This window comes from Cucurbita moschata, unplaced genomic scaffold (genome assembly GCF_002738365.1).
Source record: "Cucurbita moschata cultivar Rifu unplaced genomic scaffold, Cmos_1.0 Cmo_Scf00001, whole genome shotgun sequence".
Lineage (NCBI taxonomy): Eukaryota > Viridiplantae > Streptophyta > Magnoliopsida > Cucurbitales > Cucurbitaceae > Cucurbita > Cucurbita moschata.
Genome location: NW_019268517.1, coordinates 3157843 through 3180137, shown reverse-complemented (window position 1 = coordinate 3180137; position 22295 = coordinate 3157843). Strand labels below are relative to the sequence as shown.

General features: G+C 37.1%; 6 protein-coding genes across 6 annotated transcripts in view; 2 read left to right on the top strand and 4 right to left on the bottom strand.

The window, feature by feature from the left end:
* Positions 1 to 1278: 1278 nt before the first annotated feature.
* LOC111449676 (retrovirus-related Pol polyprotein from transposon TNT 1-94) lies at positions 1279 to 4741 on the bottom strand. The gene is made up of 6 exons (XM_023089682.1): positions 4245 to 4741; positions 3507 to 3612; positions 2970 to 3063; positions 1840 to 2726; positions 1663 to 1717; positions 1279 to 1560 (listed from the first exon to the last, which is right to left on the bottom strand). The coding sequence occupies exons 1-4, from the start codon at positions 4557 to 4559 to the stop codon at positions 1892 to 1894; spliced, it is 1350 nt and encodes a 449-aa protein (XP_022945450.1). The 5' UTR covers positions 4560 to 4741; the 3' UTR covers positions 1279 to 1560; positions 1663 to 1717; positions 1840 to 1891.
* A 4423-nt stretch (positions 4742 to 9164) lies between these two features.
* On the top strand, positions 9165 to 10917 carry LOC111449669 (aspartyl protease family protein 2-like). Its single transcript, XM_023089672.1, has one exon. It carries the CDS (start codon positions 9206 to 9208, stop codon positions 10628 to 10630), a length of 1425 nt encoding a protein of 474 aa, XP_022945440.1. The 5' UTR covers positions 9165 to 9205; the 3' UTR covers positions 10631 to 10917.
* Positions 10918 to 11636: 719 nt separating this feature from the next.
* Positions 11637 to 16658, top strand: LOC111446825. Its single transcript, XM_023085775.1, has 5 exons — positions 11637 to 14039; positions 14113 to 14732; positions 14841 to 15050; positions 15488 to 15705; positions 15814 to 16658. Exons 1-5 carry the CDS (start codon positions 11738 to 11740, stop codon positions 15854 to 15856), a joined length of 3393 nt encoding a protein of 1130 aa, XP_022941543.1. The 5' UTR covers positions 11637 to 11737; the 3' UTR covers positions 15857 to 16658.
* LOC111446842 (calcineurin B-like protein 7) lies at positions 16142 to 16519 on the bottom strand. The gene is made up of 2 exons (XM_023085776.1): positions 16428 to 16519; positions 16142 to 16344 (listed from the first exon to the last, which is right to left on the bottom strand). The coding sequence occupies exons 1-2, from the start codon at positions 16497 to 16499 to the stop codon at positions 16186 to 16188; spliced, it is 231 nt and encodes a 76-aa protein (XP_022941544.1). The 5' UTR covers positions 16500 to 16519; the 3' UTR covers positions 16142 to 16185.
* Positions 16659 to 16924: 266 nt separating the features above from the next.
* Positions 16925 to 19181, bottom strand: LOC111444630 (uncharacterized membrane protein YuiD-like). Its single transcript, XM_023082587.1, has 2 exons — positions 18474 to 19181; positions 16925 to 17279 (listed from the first exon to the last, which is right to left on the bottom strand). Exons 1-2 carry the CDS (start codon positions 19098 to 19100, stop codon positions 17109 to 17111), a joined length of 798 nt encoding a protein of 265 aa, XP_022938355.1. The 5' UTR covers positions 19101 to 19181; the 3' UTR covers positions 16925 to 17108.
* A 423-nt stretch (positions 19182 to 19604) lies between these two features.
* The window catches only part of LOC111444653, a 3414-nt gene continuing 723 nt past the window's right edge, over positions 19605 to 22295 (bottom strand). The window contains exons 2-6 of the mRNA XM_023082623.1: positions 21895 to 22064; positions 21420 to 21472; positions 21027 to 21228; positions 20849 to 20901; positions 19605 to 20050 (exon numbers count right to left, since the gene is read on the bottom strand). Of these exons, the coding sequence (XP_022938391.1) occupies positions 19848 to 20050; positions 20849 to 20901; positions 21027 to 21228; positions 21420 to 21472; positions 21895 to 22049 (666 nt within the window). The 5' untranslated portion in view covers positions 22050 to 22064 and the 3' untranslated portion in view covers positions 19605 to 19847. The remainder of the gene's footprint in view (positions 20051 to 20848; positions 20902 to 21026; positions 21229 to 21419; positions 21473 to 21894; positions 22065 to 22295) is intronic.

Sequence of the window (22295 nt, the reverse complement as noted above, 5' to 3'; positions counted from 1 at the left end):
TAACTTTATGAGGAAAAAAAGCTTTAAAATTCTAATTCAACAAATTAAGAATAATTTTCCTAATTTTCTGTTTTTGTTTTGTTTTTTTTTTGTTGAAACCCAATAACTTTAATCTAAAATATCTTTAAAATATGCTAAACCTATAATTATTCTAAGCTAAAACTAAACACAAATAATTGTGTCAAGTTTTCATTGGATGAGCTTTTAAAAAGAAAATTAAATCATTAATAAACTAATAAAAATGAATTTAATTTAGTTCTAAATTTTTTTTTAAGTGATTTCAAATCATTGATGTTTTTAAAACTTGAAATTGACAATCACCCACCACCTCTTTGTCTCAAAGCATCTCAAAAGTCTCCCATTTGTTTATATTTGCATTGAAAAAAATGTGGCCTAAACTCCAAATAAATAAATAAATAAATAAAATGTGGGCTAAGAAAATGGTTTGAATAATGAAGGACAGAGACATTTAAAGCATCTCATAAATTAGTATAGTAATTCATTGCGTGTGGACTTAACTCAATCCAAACCCTGAAAAATAGGGCCAATTTTGGGGCACAAATGCTTTCTTTTATTTTCTCTTTTTTACTTTTTCATTAAAAGATTACTCTTTTTTTGGTAAAAGAGAGGCATCTATCTATCTTCCTTTTGGGTAATCCTTTGTTGGTGAGAACACAAAGGTTTCATTACCGATGAGAAGACTTATGGAGAACATAAGAGATGAAGGGTGCGAAGTGTCACAGTCATGCTTGTCCAAAACGTGTTACACACAACTACATACCCACTCCAAAACCTGTTACTATGACTACTCGCAAAATTCAAGTTTATTTCTGCCAAGTCATCAATTATTCCTCCTCGAAGTTTTACAAGTCATTGTTGTCCCTTGCTTGCTAGCCTATAACCTTACCTTCTAAAATTGTTTTCAAAAGTGGCATGAGCGACGCAAATTTGAGTGGGTGGACTTACTTGTTGGTGGGAGTGTTGCTGAAAAAATGTGATGGTGACACGGAGCAAATACAGTGATTCGGGGTACTTGGACACCTCCCCTCTCCAACAAACCCAAGTCCTAACGTATAAAGAAATGCCTCCTACATCCCTTCCACTGCTTCCCCCATTGAGAAACTCCTTAACTAACTAGCTACCAACTAATACATCCTAATAATGTTTTGGTTAAGTTATATAAAATGTTCCTAATCTCTTGAGATAACTTCCAATTATGCTTCGTATCAATTTCAGTCCTATTTTAACGAAAATAAAATCAAGTTTAGGGGTAAAAAATGAAGCTTTTCAAAGTCCAGGTGCATAATTTAAACCTAACCCAAAATTTAAGGGTATAATTTAACCTACTATTTCTAACATCTATCCTGATAATAACCCTAACAACACTGCAGAACGGTGATAATTAACAAGCTCATCTTTAATCAAACTAGGAGATTATGGATTCATCATCTCTTCTCATTATACATTCCAGTAGGAAGCTATCAACTTACAGTAGATTATAGTCAGACCTCTCCAATGATCTTCCTTAAAGTGGTTCCTACGAAGGAAAAAAAAAAAATCCTACAGAAAAGTGCAAAGACGCTAACATAAGCTTCAAGAACGAGGATGATAATGTATAACTACGTTAAAATCAACAACATTATAAGCTAGTTATGCACTTACATCGCTTAGAACCTTGATTTCGCACTTTGAAAGCCCCCTAAGCGCTTGACAGATTCTGAGAAATGAAAATTGTTAGAAATTTCAAACTATCGTATTCCATGCTTTAAAAGAACATATGAGTCAAGAGGGGTGGGATCTAAATGTGAATACACTATTTTTATCCTCAGACATGCTTACCTCAGTAGGATACTGCTGTGTTCTTTAATGAGCTACTTCATTATCGACTTTCCTACTTACTACTCGGACAATCTCGAGATATGTGTCCTTCCTTGCCACAATTCAAGCAGAGTAAAGTTTTGACATCCATTTTCCATTCCCTTTTCCTCGACGGTAGGCTTTGGGACATTTGGTCTCCCATTTTTCGCCTGTGATTCATGCAAGGACGTTCGCCTCCTGAGCGATGTGAGTTTTGCTGTGTACGTAGTTTTTCTTCATTCCTCAATCGATCTATCAACACCACAGAGGGAAGATGCTCCTCACGCATTAACTTCACAAAGACATTTGTCCAAGAGGGTGGAAGCTTCGAAATAATGGCGCTAACATGAAAATCCTCATCAATCCGCATTCCAGCTGAAATAATGGATTCAGCAATGTTATTAAGTTCTTCAACTTGTTCTAATATTGACTTCTCCTCGACCATCCTGAATTCCAGATATTTTTTAACTTGAGATCTTCTGGTTCCATAATCACAAAGATAAAGTGAGTTTAGCTCCTTCCAGAGTTCTCTGGCACTCATTGTTCTCTTCGTGTATTTATGAAAAAGACTATCGGAGAGGGAGTTCAGAATGATGTGGCGACACATGTGGTCATCACTCATCCATTCCTGTTCAGATGCCTTGGATCGAGAGGTATTTCCAGAGCTAGATTCCGGTCCAAGCATGGAAGTAGGACGATGATCAGAAAGTACATAAGCAATCTTTAAGCGCCGCAGCAAAAACTCCATCTGGCGTGCCCATACCCGGTAGTTTTTTCCATCAAACCGAATAGTTTCAGATGGAAATTTAGGAGCAGACCCAGTAGCAGGTACGGAGACAGCACCACTTGTATTAGCATCGTGTTCAGATCTACAAGATATGATATGGTCAGTTATTTCAACTATACACCTTTTGTCCTCAAATTTAAATCCTCCAACAAGACAACTTGAAGAATGAAAACATTAATAAAAATTTTGGAATCTACATTTGGACACCAACGCCTGAAAACATAGCATAAAACTTTGGAGTTTTCTTGTTAATGAAATAAATTTGATGAACTATAACTAGCAGGCTCAATACAGTAGTATCAAAGAACATCAACATGGTTCTCACCTTTTTATTTTCCTTTTCATCTGCAAAATAGCTTCCTCTATAGCAGGAATATTACTCCTAAAGGCAGACCATTGTTCAGTTGTCAAGCTGATTCCTACCAATTAAAATATCAATATGGACAAAAATAACATGAATCATAATTTCGATAAAAACAGGGGGGCTTATAGGACTACGAGATGAAATGGTCGTTCAGACCCAATCAAAAGAAACTCCCAACCCAACAGGTCTAAATCAAAATCAACAGCAGCTGGAATCATATTAAATACTGGTTAACTAATCGCGTTTCACATGGTTAGAGTTCATAATAGAAGCAAGACACTCTCAACCCACCCCTGCCATAAAGTAAAGGGTCAAAAGAGAACAGGTGAGGGGGAGGGGGAAGGTAAGTGAAGTTAACAGAACTCACATGATACAAGAGAATCGAGTTCCCAGAAATTTTCCAACACATCACCTCAGCCAAATGTGTTAGGGTGTGTCAGGGCAAAATAAGAAGATTCACCATAAGAGGAAATGAAGAGACCAATGCATAGTGCCCACCTTTAATACCAGGAAGCTGTTTTCCATCTTTTTCATAATACTGCCTAATTGATACCAGAGCGTTCCCTTTAAATTCATGAACTGTCACATTCCTGTTATTAGATAGCTGAAAGAAACCCGAAAATCATTAGCTACTAAATCATAATATTGCAGACTGGTTATTATATGTGGATCATGTTTCATACAGAGTAAAATTTGTAATGGACAATTTTAACAACTATGTCTCTATTTGATAACAATATTACTTTACCTTTCTGTTTTTGAAATTTATACATAATTTCTTTACTATAATTTTTAATTAGGTTGGATAAACATTTGAATTTTTTTTGTCCAATTCTAAAAACAAAAACTAAAATTTTGAAAGGATGCAGTGCTGTAAAGATCTTGTCTAAATGTACATTTCTTTAGTTATTAGAATCATAAATATAGAGGATTCAATAATTTACATCATAATGCACAAATGCCAGAGAATGTACACCGGAATTTCATCCACAATCTAACCTTTTGGTGCAGTTCAGTAACAAAAGACTATAGTATAATGATCACGAGCAAGGAATTATAACAATTTAGCCATAGGAACATATACAACCAGCTTCGGAAGCATTCTAAGAAGGGCAACAAGCTCCATTGCACTGAAGTTCAATTCACTAAGTTCACAAGATATACGCAAAATCCCAATTTTTCCGGTTTCAAATTCACAACAACTTTTCTCAAGAATCAAGAAGGGCAAGGCTTTACCTGGCAAATCACACGGTCAACATCAGCGTTAATCTCCTTCTTCCGGACTATCTCCTGCTCCGTCGCTTTATTCTCGTAACGATCACTAGGCCCTGGTTCTCCCTCTTTTCCCTTATCATCACGTTCCGTAAATGAATGTAAAAAGTCCTCGACCACGTCCCTCACCAGGCACTTGCATTGAATATCGGAGAGATCCATTCCGAGCCGTTTTTCGGCCTCGGCTCGAATTTTGTACTCCGTCATCTCTTCCATGTTCGATATCTTCAATAAGTCAATCACCGTTTCCTTGATTCTCCGTCGGGTTTCATTGTCCATGTTTCTTGAAAACAAGAAAATACCGGAGTTGAAAGAGAAATGGAAAACTGCTCCGGCCGTTTCTTGGTGAAGTTCAGTCGGCTGGAAAAATGAAACCGGCCGTCTCCGATTGGAAGTGCTGTAATTTGTAGAGAACTCCGTTCGCCTTGGCCTTCGACGGCGGTTGGAGAAATTCTGAAGAGGCAAAATAACGAAAGGTTTATTTATTTATTTATTTATTTATTTCCTTTTTAATTTTTAATTATTTAGCATATTAGGCTCCACCATTGGGCTTAATGGATTCAGACTCCATTGTTAGATCCATACCAATTTTTCTCTATTTTTTATTTTTATTTTCATATTTATCAATAAATAGGTTAAATTAATATAAAAATCTTACTTCGAGCCTCTAAGAGTTTTCGATTGTACAACTCATGTCAAGACTGCAGGGTCACATATTAAGAACCGTGGTGATAGAAACCAAAATCGATAAGCTTGTTGGTGTAGTGACAATAAAAAGAATATTGATGATGGAGATGAGGCAGACCTAGAAAGTGCACCGACATCAACACTAACAAATCCACACAAGCCATCACCCGTGACACCAAATTTCATATCAAGGGAGCACAAGCAAGAGCAGAGGAGGATCCACAACAGATGGAGGAACAAAGAAATTTTGTTCTCTTACTAAAATTTATTTAGTTACACACGAAAAAGAGTTGGATCCCAACAAGCTAATGTTACTCGTTGCCGAGGAGTTAACAACTGAGTTAATGTGCAAGAGACCATGCAAAAGGAGCTTGAAACTATTGAGAAGAACAAGATGTGGGCACTCACCGACTTACTGTTCGATCACAAAACCCATCAGTTTGAAATGAGTGTTTAAGTTGAAGAAAAATAGTGAAGGGAAAATCATCAAACACAAAGCAAGACTGTGAGGTTGATTATTGTCCTTGCAACTCAACACGGGCGGGAGGTTTATCGCTTGGACATCAACTGACATTTCTAAATGGTGACCTCCAAGAGGAAGTGTGTGTTGCCCAACCCTAAGGTTTCGTCGTCAAAACCAAAGAGCAGAAAGTGTCCAAGTTGTCAAAGGCTCTTTATGGTTTACGTCAAGCACCGAGGGCATGAAACATATGCCTGGACAAGAGCTTGAAGAGTCTCAATTTCATGAAATTCTCGCAACAATAAGCGGTGTATACAAGAAGTTATGAGCTGAAGCACTCATAGTTGGCTTGTACGTTGACGACCTGATCGTTGCTGGACAAGTGGAGAAGGCATCAAAGAGTTCAAGCAGCAAATGATAAAGAGTTTGAGATGACTCACCTTGGAATTACTCATGTATTACCTCGATATGGAGGTGGACCAGAAGAAAGGTTGCATCATGCTAAAGCAATCGACCTATGCTAAGAAGGTACTGTAGCAATTCAAGATGACGAAATGCAACTTGGTCAAGTAGCCTGTGGAAGCAAAGTTATAACTCGGGAAATACGCTAAAGGAATCTTGCTGAATCCCACCAAATATAGGCGAGTCATTGGAAGTCTAAGATACCTGACTCATACTGGTCCGAATCTTTTATATATTGTCAGAATGATTACTAGATACATAAATAAGTTTACTATGATGTATCGTCAAGTGATCAAACACATTCATTGCTATGTGAAGAAAAACCACAAACTGCAAGCTAAAGTATCAAACATGGCGAGGACCTGAAGAACTAGGCCATCTTATTGACAGTGATTTAGCCAAAGACATTGGTGATAGAAAAAGCAAACGACAGAATGATGTTTTATCTCAACGAAAATTTGATCACATAGTAATCTAAAAAAAGCGAGTTGTGGCACTACCTTCCTGTGAGGTGGAGCTCATGGCAGCAACTGCAACACTATGTGCCAAGTATTGTGGCTAAAAATTTAATCGAGCAAAGTGACCGAAAGTGAGTTAAAGTCGGTAACTCTCTACGTCGACATCAAATATGTGATTGCATTAATGAAGAATCCAGTATTTTCACAAACGCAATAAACACATCGACACTTGTTTGCTCAACAAAATCTAGGAGATAATAACTGGTTCAAAATCTATTCCATACGGATCACTACAATTTCATTGGATATAACTACAATTAACATCACACAGTCGGACTACCAAACATGGAATTAGCCCCCAAGAATCTGATCGTCGGTCGTGCTAATTTCATACGAATCAGTACTTTGAAACATGTTCTCATCACTCCAACAATGGTACCAAAAAATGAAATATAGAGTCCTTATTATCTTTGTGGTGAGTGGAAAACAACCAACAACCTAGTTTTATTGTCAAATTAAAGGAGAAAGCTAGTGACCAAGTGTGAATTCTTTCGAGGCAAGGGTCTGATCCAGTTGAGTTGGATTTTTGTTTACATGCGCGTAATTAGTCTAAGTTCAAGCTCGAGCCCGTCTTTAAAAGCTTAGGGATTGACGACAAAAAAATACGGTAGAAACTTAGTTGAATTTAAATACAACTAACATTTATTATTATTTTAAAGTTAATAAATCGAATTTTAACTTCAATAATATATAATTTAATTAGTTGAATTAAAGTGAAGTTCGTCTTGTTATACAAACAGTTTTAAAACGTGTCTACTTGTATTGCCGTTAGCCTCATGGTTTTAAAATAGTCTGCTGAGGAGAGGTTTTCACACCCTTATAAAAAAAAAAGTTTCGTTCCCCCTTTCCAATCGATGTGGGATCTTATAACATTCCCTAGGAGGCTAGCATCCTCGCTAGCACACCCCCTAGTGTTTGACTTTGATACCATTTGTAACGACCCTAAATGTACCGCTAGTAGATATTGTTCACTCTATCCTGTTACATATAGTCTCACAATTTTAAAATGTGTTTGATAGGGAGAAGTTTCCACGCCCTTATAAAGAATGTTTCGTTTCTCTACCGATATTTTCATATATATAAATAAATAAAGTGATAAAGAAAATCATAATTTTGACATTGAATTTTTGTGGGAATGCAAGTTGTGTAGGATATTTATGAGAATTGGGTGGATAGAGAAATCTTTTAATACATAGAAAATCAAGAGCAAGAATTTCATGAATTCATTTGTTTTTTTTTTTTGGATAACTTTATATAAATGAATTCATGCCTATCTCATCGTTTTTCGAGTTAAGTGATTCCAATTGTTTTAAGACGGTTTCAGCTCGTTTTAGATCACGTACTCTAACATTAAAATTTATGTTAACACAAAATTAACTAATTATGAATATAAGCCATAAATTTTATCTCCATTTATGTTTAAACTTTATATAATTCATCAATTTTAATATAATTAATTAGGTTAATTCCATACATTATAATATAATAAATATATGTATTAACAAAAAGAGTATACGAAAACTACAGGAATAACTCATTCTGATGTTCGGTCTTCCAAATTTTGTTTCGAATAAAAAATAAATATTTTTTTATTAATTTTTTTAAAAAAATGATCATTTCCTTGATCTCAATTCAAACAGCAAAAATGCTTTTTTATTTTTTATTTTTTTATTTTTAGATTATTTATTTAGAAAAAGAAAAGGTAGAAAATGGGACATGGAAATGAGTTGTAATTTGAATTAATTAAAATTAAACACAAGAAAAGGCAAGAAAGTAAGGAGTATATTGTAAGTTGAAATAACTTGCAAGGGGTTTTTCGTCATTTCGCCTACTATTACCGGCTACCTTTGGCCTCAGTCACAGCACTTCCCCCAATAATGGGTATCTTTCCCATTTTTGCTTTGTGGCTCCACCCCTAACCCCCACCTCTCCTGTCATATTTTTCTTGAGAAATTTTATTAATCTTTTTGACTTTTTTACAATAATACAAAAAGAGTTAATATTCCACTCACTAATTACCACCATCAAAATTTCAATACCAGATATAACTCAGTAAATAAAATATATTTAAAAAATGGATGACTCAATCTCTTATATTTATAATTATTGAATTAAAAAGAAAAAGAAAAAAAAAACTATTATGATTGATCAATAAATCGCTACACTTAAATTTTAAAAATATCTAATATATTTTTAAATTTTAAATTTTATGTTTAATAACTAAATAAATATGAATTAGTTATTGGATTAAATTATAATTTAACCAACAATATTAAATTTAATTAAAATCTAATTTTATTACCATATTTAAATTCTAAAATTTATTAAAAATGGAAGAATGAAAGTAAAGGCATCGAAAAGTAGAGGGAAAAAGTATTATTTTTTTTAAAAGAAATTTTTAAAATTTTAATCTTTTTAAAAATTAAAATATTAATATAATTTTTGAAAGTTTAATGTTGTTTTAATGATTTTCGTTCATATTAATATTTTTAATATATATATATATTGCAGTAAGTTTAAAAATATTAAAAAAAATTAAAAATTTTAAAAATATTTTTTAAATAAACTACTCTACCTAGAACTAAAATAATATTATTTTTAAAATTTAAAGTTGTAGTATTAAATAAGTATATATATATATATAGATATTAATTTAACATATATTATACAATGATAATTCGACTCCCAAAAAATTAAAAGTAAAAAATAAAACTTTTAAAGTCCACTTTAATTCTTTATGCTCCTTTTATTTATACTCCCACACCTGTGCGGAACTCGTACCTCCCGCACTCTCAAAAATGGAGGCAAAAACCAGTGCATTCCCCTTTATCGGCTTTCTTCTCACTCTTCTCTCTCTCTCCACCGCCTTCTCCGACTTCCAAACCCTTATTCCCAAATCTCTTCCGGCCTCACCTTCGCTCTTATCGCCTGAATCCGCCACCGATTCCGAGTCTTTCATCTCCTCGGAGGCCGGCTTAGAGTTGCAGCTTCACCATTTGGATGCTCTGTCTCTGAACAGAACGCCGGAGGAGCTCTTCCATCTCCGCCTTCAGAGAGACGCTCTCAGAGTCACGAAACTGAGTTCACTCAGTGGTGGCTCTCAGAATCTTAGCCAAGCTAGTGGGACCAGCCACGGGACCACCGGGTTCAGTAGCTCAGTGATCTCGGGACTCGCTCAGGGTAGCGGCGAGTACTTCACGCGCATCGGCGTTGGCACGCCGCCCAAGTATATCTACATGGTTCTCGACACTGGTAGCGATATTGTTTGGCTACAGTGCGCTCCCTGTAAGAATTGCTACTCTCAGACCGACCCGGTTTTCAACCCGGTTAAGTCCAGATCCTACTCCAAGGTTCTTTGCCGAACGCCGCTTTGTCTCCGGCTCGAATCTCCGGGGTGCAACCAGAAGCAGACGTGTCTCTACCAGGTTTCTTACGGGGACGGTTCTTATACGACTGGTGAATTCGTCACCGAAACCCTAACCTTCCGGCGGACTAAAGTGGAGCGCGTAGCCCTAGGTTGCGGCCACGATAATGAGGGCTTATTCGTTGGTGCGGCGGGGCTGTTAGGTCTCGGTCGGGGAGGATTGTCATTTCCGTCGCAAGCTGGCCGGAGTTTCAATCAGAAATTCTCCTACTGCTTGGTGGACCGATCCGCCTCTTCCAAACCGTCCTCCGTCGTTTTCGGCGACTCCGCCGTATCTAGAACCGCCCGGTTCACTCCTCTTCTCACAAACCCTAGGCTGGATACATTTTACTATGTCGAACTGTTAGGGATCAGCGTCGGAGGCACGCCTGTCTCCGGCATCTCCGCTTCACATTTCAAGCTCGATCCGAACGGAAACGGTGGAGTCATCATCGATTGCGGTACCTCCGTCACTCGATTAAACCGACCGGCGTACATCGCCTTGCGCGACGCCTTCCGTGCTGGAGCCTCGAGTTTGAAATTGGCCCCTGAGTTTTCTCTGTTCGATACTTGCTACGACTTATCCGGGAAAACGACGGTAAAGGTTCCGACGGTGGTGCTACATTTCAGAGGCGCTGACGTGTCGTTACCGGCGTCCAATTATCTAATCCCGGTGGACGACAACGGGAGGTTCTGCTTCGCCTTCGCTGGAACGACCAGTGGGCTGTCCATCATCGGCAACATTCAGCAGCAAGGATTCCGGGTCGTGTACGATTTGGCGGGTTCTCGGGTCGGATTCTCCCCTCGTGGTTGTGCCTGATGTCGACGAACCGACGTAATGCAAGGCCGGGAAAATCCTCCGCCGCCGTCTGTCCATTTCCTTTTTTCAGTTCAGACGTGATGATTAAAAATAAAGAAAAAGAAAAAAGGAAAAGGTTTAAACAAACTAGCTGAGCTGTATCAGAAGAAATGGAGGAGAAAGGAGTATATGACTCAAAACGGTGTCGTTTAACGTTTACTATTTTACTTGACTTCTTCTATCTTTACCTTGCTGTGAAATTAGTGTCTTATTTTAAATAAATAAATTAAGGTCGAGTTGATAATTAAGCCGAGTCAAACGTTTTTTTATTAGGCCCAAAGTTAGTGTAAAAAATATTTTTATTTTACGGTTAAATTGAAGAAATTATAATTTTATATTTATGATTTAATATAATTTTATGAAATGTTTTCTATAATCGGCTAAATGACTAATTTCAATATTTAAAAATTCTATTCTTTTTTAAATTAGTAAACTTATAATTTAATTTTAAATATTTCTATGGTTATGTTTTTTTTCAAAACTTCAAAAATACATTTACGGTTAATAACACGTTTCAAAACTACTAATGAATTTTTAAAAATAACGTTAAAAAGTTCGGATATAATTTATGAAGTGTCAATCAATGGTTTCTGTTTATATATTAGTAGTAAAAACTTTTTTAGGATATGGTTTCCGTTCATTTATTAATAGTAAAAACTTTTTGAGGATTTTTTTTCTTCTTAGAGTAGAAAGTGTTAATACTCATTTTAAAATTTATTTTTTTAAAAAAATTTAAAGATATTTTTTAAACAAATAACTAACGGCTTACATAAAAAAAATAAAAAATAAAAAGTATTTTCTACAATTCTTTTGAAAATTAATAGATATTTTGCAGACAAATTACAAAGTTTATAGATACTTTTATTAATTTAGATTTATGTTCTTTTTTTCATTTTGGCGCATGGAGCATAAGGGTAAGATGGAGTATCCAACGACGTCGTTAAGGAGGCGCCATCGTGCTGATGTGGAGCGCAAGGGGTTTTAGCTAATTCCCTATTTGCTCAACCTCTCGCTCTGCACATTACTCCTCATTTTCTTTCTTCATTCTTATGAATCCTTCCTTCTCGCATGGAGCTTCTTTCGCTCATCTTCTCTTCTCCCTCTTCAATAACCACTCCTTCCGTTTCACTCTTCACTGCCAAATTTCCAATTCTAAATTGGCATAGCAAAACCCAATTCAGGATTCAACCACCCGCCTCCAAATTTTACAGATACTCAACTTTTAATCTTCCAAGATGTAGAACCAACTTGATAGTTTTCGCTAATTTCCATCGTCCCACCAGACGCGGCAATTCGCTTCGGAAGAAACTCACCCAGGAGCAACAGGTACGTCGAATTCCCATTCCCGACAATTCAAATCCTGATTTTCAATTGCGTGAACGAATTTCTGATCATAGTGAGACTGCCAGTCGTGTTGGTGGTGATGTTAGTGATAATACTGTTGAAACAAAACCGAAAGGTTTAGGTGAATCTGTTTTGTGGAATAGATTAGAGAATTGGGTTGATCAATATAAGCAAGATATTGAGTTTTGGGGGATTGGTTCTGGTCCTATATTCACGATATTTCAAGACTCAGATGGGAATGTCAAATGGGTTTCTATTAATGAGGATGAAATTTTAGCGAGAACCCAAGTTGAGAGAGTTGATTTGGATGACACAAATGGAGTGAACCATAAAATCTCGGCTGCGAGAAGGATTGCAAGAGAAATGGAGAGTGGGAAGAATGTGCTTCCAAGGAATAGTTCAGTCGCCAAGTTTGTAATTGAAGGAGATGATCAGTCTACTGTTCTGAATGCTGCTCAGGGTTTCAGTTTTAGGCCTGAGGTTTTTACCAAGTTTTCACGAGCTGGGGGTTTAGTTCTATGTAGTTTTCTCTTACTTTTTTCTTTGAAGAAATTGTTCACTTTCAAAAAGGAGGAGGTTGAGTATAGCGAATTCGAGAAGGAAATGATGAGGAGAAAGATCAAATCTAGAAAGGGGAAAGAGGTGTTGGAGAATGGTAGAGTTGAAGTTATTCATGAACGTGCAGAACCACCCAAGGTGTCATTTGAAAAGCCCAAATTAGATAAGCAAGAACTTATGCGTACTATAGCAAAAGAAAAATCGAAAGCGTCAGCTACCAATCTAGTTTTAGTTGAGTCTACGGAGGTTCGGAATGAAAGTGTTGTAGATTTGAGTAACAAAATTCAGGAAATAAGAGAGATGGCACGCGATGCACGGGAACTTGAGGCACGAGAAGACCCCTTTTCTGTTTCTGATGAAAGCAATCTCTTGAATGGAAAATTGCCAAACGAAGATGACATCGTTGAACATACAGATGAAGGTTCCTGTTTTCCGGCTGATGTTTTAGCACAGGATGAGCATATGCTTGGAAGTGTTGAGAGTGAGCTCCCACACAGTGTAGCTTCTGAAGAGACAAAGGATTTGCAAGTGTCTAGCACGTCAAGCGTGGAAGTGCCACTTAATGGCTATAGTACCTCATGGGATGTTAAAGATTGTAAGACTTCTTTAGGAGTTATGGATACAATGCAATCTGAAACTTACTGTGATACCGAGAAACTAAAAACAGATTCCGAACAAAAGAAACTAAAAATCTTGAGAACAGTGAAGGAAGCTAGGGAGTATCTCGCTGGAAAACAACGAAAACAAATGCCTGATGAGAAAATTCAAGGCATAACTGCACAAGAATGTCCTGCTGCTCCAGGGCTTTCAAATGATAACACATTGGAAAATGTGGTGAACAAGGAAGCAGATTCAGAAAATATACTGTTCAAATCTACCTTTTCATTTGAGGCATTAGATTCGTCATCTTTGATTAGTGACAATGTTGATTCAGCACACAGTGATAAAAGTACCATCTCGCTCGAGGATGACCGCTCTAAAAGTTCTGTGGAAGGACGACCCTCAGTAGGCGGCAGTCAAGAGCTCCACAAGTCCTTGGATCGTGAAAGCAATGATCGTGATGCAGAAACCATGCCGTATGGAGAAACAAAGAACTGGATGGAAGATAATTTTGATGAACTTGAGCCTTTTGTTAAGAAGATTGGAGTTGGCTTTAGAGATAACTATATGGTTGCTAGAGAGAAAGGTGAACAGCAATCTGATGACATTTCTACATTTGCACAACTTACGTATGAAAATGACAATGAAGAGGAGCTTGAGTGGATGAAGGACGACAACCTTAGAGATATTGTTTTTAAGGTTAGAGAAAATGAACTATCGAACCGAGATCCATTCTATTCAATGGATCCAGAGGAAAAGCGTACGTTCTTCAAGGGTCTTGAGAAGAAAGTCGAGAGAGAGAATGAAAAGCTGTTGAAGTTGCATAAGTGGCTCCACTCCAGCATTGAAAATCTCGACTATGGAGCAGGTATTTCAATGTTCTTGAGCTTTTTATGTTAAATAGTTCTTATCCTGATTCCCCCTTATGTTCTTTTCTCTAGATGGCATCAGTATATACGATCCACCCGAAAAAATCATTCCCCGTTGGAAGGGTCCTCCTTTAGAAAAGAACCCTGAGTTCATCAATGACTTCCTGGAGCAAAGAAAGGAAATTTTCGCTATGAAAGCTGGTCTGCCTCTTTCTACGAATAAAGACGAGCAGAAGTCTTCTAATCCCGATGGTAGCATTGAAAATATCAATGATCCCAATATGGCAATTCATAACGAAGAACGGAAAGATTCTACGACAATTATAGAAAGTAGTGATGGATCCATCAGACGTGGTAAAAAATCAGGGAAGGAATTTTGGCAACACACAAAGAAATGGTCCCAGGGATTTTTGGAATCTTATAATGCAGAGACAGATCCAGAAGTTAAATCTGTTATGAAGGATATTGGAAAAGATTTAGATCGGTGGATTACCGAGAAAGAAGTGCAAGAAGCTGCCGAGTTAATGGACAAGTTGCCTGAGAGGAATAAAAACTTCATGGAAAAGAAATTGAACAAGCTCAAAAGAGAAATGGAAATGTTCGGACCACAGGCTGTCGTTAGCAAGTACCGTGAGTATGCAGAAGAAAAGGAAGAAGATTATTTGTGGTGGTTAGATCTTCGCCATGTACTTGTGAGTATGATTAAAACTGAACTTACGATGTTATCCCACTTTAATTTTCACGTGCTCACTTTAAATTTCTTTGTGATTTGATTTTGAACACTTCATTTAACTTTACAGTGCATCGAACTGTATACGGTGCAAGATGGAGAGCAGAGAGTAGGATTCTATTCCTTGGAGATGGCTGAAGATCTTGAACTTGAGCCAAAGCCTTGCCATGTTATTGCTTTTGAGGATGCTGGTGATTGCAAAAACTTCTGCTATATCATTCAATCTCATCTGGAAATGTTGGGGACTGGCCATGCCTTTCTTGTTGCACGTCCACCTAAGGTATGGAATTATTTGTTTTCGAGCTTCAAGCTTTCTAATACATTTGACGAACTCGAAAGTGGCTAATGACATTTTGCATTGGCTGTACTTATTTCCCTTTAATCATCTGATGGATAATCTGAATGATCTAGCAAACGTTTGTTCTTACTGAACCAATATCCTTTTGTGGAACTTACAAAACTTGGGATTTCTCCAATCATTGTGAATTTATATAATTTGCAGGTTGTTGTGGTACTTAAATCATTTCTTTGAAGTTACTGTGTGTGCATAGACAATCTTTCTGTTTGATTAATCTCTTTTTGTGATCGTCAACTATTGAGACGACCGTATGTCATATGTCGTATGTATTTTTCTTTCTTTTCGTTTTGTTGACATCCGGATATCTTATCGATTCTACTTGCATAACCGTGTTTCTGTCTTGTAAAAAAATTTGCAAGGATGCATTTCGGGAAGCCAAAGCAAATGGTTTCGGTGTCACAGTCATTAGAAAAGGTGAGCTTAAGCTCAATGTGGATCAAACGCTGGAAGAAGTGGAGGAACAAATCACTGAAATCGGTAGCAAAATGTACCATGATATGATCATGAAGGAGCGTTCCGTAGATATTAGTTCTTTAATGAATGGTGTACTTGGTTTGAGCAACACACCAAAAAGGAGGTACCTTTTGATCCTTGATATATATATATATGATACTTCAAATGGTTTGTTTGACTTGGCTTTCACTTTGTGAAGTAATCTCTTCTTGATTGTTCACTTTCTTTTCAGAGGAAAATCAAAACGAAAGTTAAAGAAACTGAAGAAAAAATGACTAGAAGCCATGACATAAATATAAGTTGCACATTCCCGCTGATCGACTCCGACCATCCGACGATGCTTAGGGCTGGAATGGTTGATCCTGGACAGCATTTTTGATGGAAAACTCTCCTGGGTTCTCATCTTGTTTCATGCACTTGTGGAGGTGGAGGTACGTAAACTGATCGGGTTCGACGGTTGCAAAAAAAAAAAATGGTTACATTGCTTCAGCCATCTTATTTCAAAACAAAGATTTTGAGATCAAGCCTTTAGATCAGATCTAAAATGTTAGTGTCATGTCCCTGTAAGCAAAGAGAACTTGTATTAGTTGATAAAACAGGCGTTTTATGTCACCATAGAGACCCTGCTATCATTCAGACAATGGCAGATATGGTTCGATGTTTGTGTGATATGCTTCAGTAGAGAAGAATTTCGTGCTGCATATGCCTTCCACACTTCCTCATCAATCTTACCATCACCCTTTCCATCTACTTCAGTTAAAGTCTGCAAAATGAGCAGCAAATTCAAGCAAACTAAAGTTTTGGGAACAAAGAGTAGCAACACAGTTATAATAGGCTCATCGTTACCCTCTCGATGATCATTTCGACTACATCATCGGGCAGATCTAGATCTGATTCAGACAGAAGAACCAACACCATCTTTCTTAACTATCGCTGAAAGACAATAGTTTGAATGTATTATTAATTACGAAAAGATAAGGAACATTATGAGTCATTACCCAATAGCACCTGTTGTAACGTACAACTTAAATGTATCTGAAAACTCTATATTAAATCAATCCCAACTCTTATGAACCATACAACAAAGAATAATCATCATTAGAACCATCTTTTTACATTCAATCTTGATGGTCTTTAGAGTATTCGAACGATTTCTTGTAGCTTCTAAACTGTCTCAACGCTACAGGAAAGATTCATGCGATTCTTTCCTAATTATTTGAAGGGCACTATCAAAACATCACCCTTATCTTGATGGTGCAAGGATAGAACTAAAATAAATTTATTTGGGAAATTAAAAAAAAAAAAAAAGAAGATTTGGACTTAAATAGTCTTTATTTATTGTTTTTAACTTATGAAATCTATTAAAAATTAAATTCAGGTCTTCATTGCTTCCACTATTTCTTTAGAAATGAAATTGATTAGGGTTACTATGAACAAAGAAGAAAGCTATAAAGTTATGATGCCATTTGTAAATTAGAAGGCAAAAAAAATGGGCCATTTCCATAGTGAAAAGGAGCTGCCATGGGATCAAGAAGTTGTAGGTGGGATGATGGAGCCCTGACAACAGAACCAAGCAACCACAATGCCTAGCAGAGCACCAGCAAGGACCTGCAATGGCGTGTGCCCAAGCAGCTCTTTCAGCTTTCTTTTTCTTATGGGATGGCCTTCAAACAAGTCCTCAACGATCAGATTAAGAACCTGCATTACCATTTCACTCCAAATCTTTATAACAATATACCTTGCTTATTATGACTAATTAAGTCATATATTCTCGAACACAAGAGGACAAAGGTTTCAATCTTTTTGTCCTTACATGTCATTAAAGTCAAACGTTTATGACATGATACTTTCTCTATAAAAACCATAAATTAAGATAGATGCAAGTGACATAAGCCAATGATACCACCATGCCATCAGTCAGAATAAGTTTTGGACAAATTTCATGAAATAACCGTCTAAGCTTACAACATTTGATGACTTTGGAAACAACATGACACCAAAGACCTCTAAATCTAGACACTGAATGTGAGATCCCCACATCTATTGAAGAGGGGAACAAACTATTCCTTATAAGGGTGTGGAAACATCTCCGTGATAAACGTATTTTAAAACTGTGAGACTGACGACGATACGTAACGGGCCAAAGCGAACAATATTTGCTAGCAATGAGCTTGGATTGTTACAAATGGTATCAAAGTCAGACATTGAATGGTATGCTAGTGAGGACACTAGCCCCCAAGGAGGGGGATGGAACGAAACATTCCTTATAAGGGTGTGAAAATCTCTCTCTAACAAACGCGTTTTAAAACCGTGAGACTAACGACGATACATAACGGGTCAAAGCGGATAATATCTACTAGCAGTGGGCTTTACAAATGATATCAAAGCTAGATATCGAGCGGTGTGCCAGCGAGAACGCTGGCCCCAAAGGGAGGTGGATTTTGAGATTCCATATCGATTGGAGAGGGGAACATAACATTCCTTATAAGGGTGTGGCGTGGAACATTCCTTATACGTAAGGGAAGGACCAAAGCAGACAATTTCTATTAGTTGTGGACTTAGACTGTTACGGTAGACTAAGAGCGAGTCTAAGACATTACTTCCTCAATTATCAGAATCCAAAACATCCATCCATTGCCAAGCATAACAGCTAACAAAAACTCCAAACAGGAAGGAACCAGAAGGCAGACAAAGCCATGTCAATACAGCCTCTCCTCCCCAACACACAGAGAAAGACAGAGAAGCAAGCCCATAAATGCAAAAGATCCCCATTGATTGGCAGCAGAACTAAGTACTAACCAACATATTCAAACAACTCAATCTGAGAAAGGAAACTTCAAAGTTCAAGATTATTCTAAGCAAATTCTATGTAAAACAAACAAGATTTTGTACCTCCGCTTGCATGCCGGTATGTCGACGAACACCAATTGCATCATACATGACAATAAGACTAAACCCCAAGCAGACTGGAAAAAGCGAGTCCGCTACGCCATGACAAAGAGCCACGGAAGTCGTCAAAGCGGTGCACAATGCAGAGTGAGATGAAGGCATTCCACCACAACCAAACATTATCTTCAAATCCCATTTCCTTTCCACGAAAAAGTTCAACAAAACCTTCGTCGATTGAGAAAAAAACCACGCGAACAATCCCGAAACAAACGTCGGATTCGTCGCCAATGTAGCAACGAACGGACTAATACGGTGCTTCACCGTCGCGGTAATGCTTATCAAAGCAATCCCGAAACTCCCGCTCTGTAAGTAATTTCCATTCCATCCACCATTTACAAATCTCGCTGAAACACTCTGAGCTTTCCGGAGATTCGAACGAAAATTGCGATCACCGCCTTGAGATTTCTGGCTTTTGGCGCTTGGACGAGAGGTACAAGACAAATCATGTGGAAATCTGCGAAGCTTTTTGGATTGAATGAACCGAAAAGACAAGAAGGTAGTGGAGAGAGGACGAGGGGAGCCATTGAAAACGGGGGCACTCGATCTAAGCCCGACACTAGCAGTTTCCATAAGGGGTTTTGGTTTCTCGGGAATTTGAATCGCTAGATGTGAAGAACTTTGGAGAGGGTTCTTAAAGTAACTTGCGAGTCAAGCATATGATTCTCAAAGCATATGCCATTTCCAAACCTTTTATCTATCACCACATTGACAAATCCTCTAGAGACATCGACCCACAAGAACACTTATCCCAATTCTAACTAATCGATTCCTAAAGTCGCTATCATTACCACGAACAAACTAACATCCTTCAATCAATCCGTTCTTGGAACCCAAGTTACAACCTGTATTCCATCATTCATGTTGCATTGAAATTTTAGAAAGTTGCATTTTAGTCGGGAGCCGATAGAATCAAGATATCTTATGGACTGATTCTAATTACGGGTTTGAAATCCAATTTATCATTTTTTGGATTTCAACATTTATGATCTAAGATCTTGCATAAATATTTTTGTAAACTATACGCAAAAGATTTTTCGGTGATCGTCTATCAATCATCAAGTTGTATGAATGAAATTTAAACATTCAAACCCACTGCCAACATTTTTTTTTATTACAACTTACAAACTCCAGATTACAAAGTTATAAAGGATATACATTCGTTCCCAAAATGGAAATGTACAAAGCTCCTGTAATACAATAATGCAGAAATACAAGTGGATGACTTACAAACATTCGTGTAGTAATCGAACAATACACAGATGAAAAATATTAGAAAACAAACCATCATTCTTGATTGTCAAATTCTTGCTTTGGGGTTTAATCATCTTTCTTTTTTGAAGGAGAGCATATTATTTCCAAACAATTTCCCAGTTTTGACAGAAATCCTTCTTTTCCTGGCGAATCAGTTTCCTTCTTATCATGGATGCCTTGAACAAGTGCCTCCATTTCATCTTCTGCTCTCTCAAAAATATTTGGCCCTTTCACTTCATTGATTGGCATTTTCTCATTTGAACTCATTTCTGCATCATTTGTCGCACGAAGAAACTCATTAGAAGCAAAATAGCTGCAACTTTGTTTTACATTAGAATAAAACAAGTAATTGATCAGTAATACTAAGAAAACACCAAGTTGCTGGCAATCAGGCAACAACAACTTGGAGGATCTACTTGTACTTGGATCTTCCATAAATGTGAACCAGTGGCCAATTAATGTGGAACCTTCGGGCTTTCTTTCAAAGTTTTTAAAATGCTTCTAATAGAGAGAGGTTTCCACACCCGTATAAAGAATGCTTCATTCTCCTCCCTAACCAACGTGGGATCTCACAATCCACCCCCTTCTAGGCCTAGTGTCCTCGTTAACACTCGCGTCCTCCTCTCCAATCAATGTGGGATCTCACAATCCACCCCCCTTCAAGGCCTAGTGTCCTCGTTGACACTCGTTCTCCTCTCCAATCGATGTGGGATCTCACAATCCCCCATCTTTGGGGTCTAACGTTCTCACTGGCACATCGCCTAGTGTCCACTCTCTTCGGGGCTCACCACCCAGTGTCGGGCTCTAATACCATTTGTAACAACCCAAACCCACCGCTAGGAAATATTGTCTTTTTTGGGCTTTCCCTTTCAAGCTTTTCCTCAAAAATTTCAAAACACGCCTGCTAGGAAGAAGTTTCTACACTCTTATAAAAAATGCTCAATTCTCCCCCCCAACCGATGTTGGATCTCAAAAAACCAGAGTACCATGGTCAAAAGTTATAATAGAGCATAAATAAACAGTATCTTTGGAGAACTCTAAGAATGCAAATTTGAAAACTGTATTACCTGGGAGAGGCATTGCTTCCTTCAGAATAGATGCAGCATTGGTAATTTCATTCCTTCAAAAGAATTGCAGTAAATGAGATAATTTAGAAAGAAAACTAAACGTATCTCATAACTACTCAACCTAAACTAATTAAAAACAATCAATTAAAACCTTTTATCCCATGTCTGAGATTCTTACTTAGAGTGAATCGTTTGGATAAGGGCCTGATATTCTTCTGCTGCCCGCTCAAATAAATTTGGAGCTTTGACTTCATCTATTGGAGTATCTTCTCCTATATCATCACGATGGCCATGGGTTTCTTTTGACTTCTTAATGTGCCATATCTTCTCAATCTCGTCCTTTGCTCTTTCTATCACTTTTGCTGCTTTCGCTGTGCTATCTGATCCATACACACAAGAAGAAGATAAACTCCATAATTATTTCTGTCTAGAGGCTTTTTATAAATCAATCTCCCATCTTGTCCACATTGTTTATGAACAAGATAAGCTAGTTTACAAAGAGGGAAGCAGAAAGATATGAATACAACTGCAGAATTGCAAAATCTAATATGATAAGAAACAAAGAATCCACCTAATAGGAACTCTGTTTTCTCTTCGATGGAATCCGTTGCTGAAGCTTCATCCCTGCGACCAGAAAACAACACGAGGATTTATATATGTATATATGAAAAGCTCATTTTAGTTTCATTAAATTGAATTCTGAACATGAATAAGTAGACCATCTTTGAAATAAAACTAGAAGTTGACCTAAAACCAATTCATAAAACATCTAAGATCCAACGCCAAACATCCAAAATCTAGTGGGAAAACGCATACTCAGCCACATAAACTCCTAAATCCAAGAACAAAATCAAGTAACATAAGAACGCCGAAACCTAGCAATAAATATTGAAATCTAGTTATACAAATTTATAAAGAAGGTCAACTGTTTCCTATTGAAGCAATATCTTGATTTTACCATTTACACAAGTCCAATGTCAAAGTTAACGAAATTATAACCTAAAAGTTTAGTTGCACAATAAGTGAATAAAAACTTCCTTTCATACATTTGTGACTCTTTCTTCGGGTGAATCGTTTCAACCAGAGCCTCAATCTCCTCTTTTACTCTCTCAAACACGTTTGGCGACTTCATCCAACGAGGTATTCTCGTCAATATCATCACGTCTTCCATGAGTCTCCTTGTGATGAGCAGGCGATTCATCTGTCTGCAAATTTTCTGCAAAATTCGAAGTGGATACTTTTAATTCAAAATGCTAGCACTAGCCTATTGATTCCAAAATACTCGTATACTACAACCGATGGAAATTGATCAAAGAATCCTCAGAAAATGTAAACGCAATGCAAAATCATCACGTGAATGACGATATCAAACATATATACATATATATATATATATATATATATATATATATATATATATATATATATATATATATATATATATATA

What these genes read in the sequence shown, in the direction of transcription:
- LOC111446825 (XM_023085775.1), top strand. Translation starts at nt 11,738, where the DNA reads ATGGAGCTTCTTTCGCTCATCTTCTCTTCTCCCTCTTCAATAACCACT. An exon ending in TAGATCTTCGCCATGTACTT is followed by an intron (nt 14,733 to 14,840) that starts GTGAGTATGATT and finishes TTAACTTTACAG; the next exon opens with TGCATCGAACTGTATACGGT. An exon ending in AGCAACACACCAAAAAGGAG is followed by an intron (nt 15,706 to 15,813) that starts GTACCTTTTGAT and finishes CTTTCTTTTCAG; the next exon opens with AGGAAAATCAAAACGAAAGT.
- LOC111449669 (XM_023089672.1), top strand. Translation starts at nt 9,206, where the DNA reads ATGGAGGCAAAAACCAGTGCATTCCCCTTTATCGGCTTTCTTCTCACT.
- LOC111444630 (XM_023082587.1), bottom strand. Translation starts at nt 19,100, where the DNA reads ATGGAAACTGCTAGTGTCGGGCTTAGATCGAGTGCCCCCGTTTTCAAT. An exon ending in ATACCGGCATGCAAGCGGAG is followed by an intron (nt 17,280 to 18,473) that starts GTACAAAATCTT and finishes ATGGTAATGCAG; the next exon opens with GTTCTTAATCTGATCGTTGA.
- LOC111449676 (XM_023089682.1), bottom strand. Translation starts at nt 4,559, where the DNA reads ATGGACAATGAAACCCGACGGAGAATCAAGGAAACGGTGATTGACTTA. An exon ending in TTGACCGTGTGATTTGCCAG is followed by an intron (nt 3,613 to 4,244) that starts GTAAAGCCTTGC and finishes GGTTTCTTTCAG; the next exon opens with CTATCTAATAACAGGAATGT. An exon ending in ACAGCTTCCTGGTATTAAAG is followed by an intron (nt 3,064 to 3,506) that starts GTGGGCACTATG and finishes TTTAATTGGTAG; the next exon opens with GAATCAGCTTGACAACTGAA.
- LOC111446842 (XM_023085776.1), bottom strand. Translation starts at nt 16,499, where the DNA reads ATGGTGTTGGTTCTTCTGTCTGAATCAGATCTAGATCTGCCCGATGAT. An exon ending in TCGAAATGATCATCGAGAGG is followed by an intron (nt 16,345 to 16,427) that starts GTAACGATGAGC and finishes CTCATTTTGCAG; the next exon opens with ACTTTAACTGAAGTAGATGG.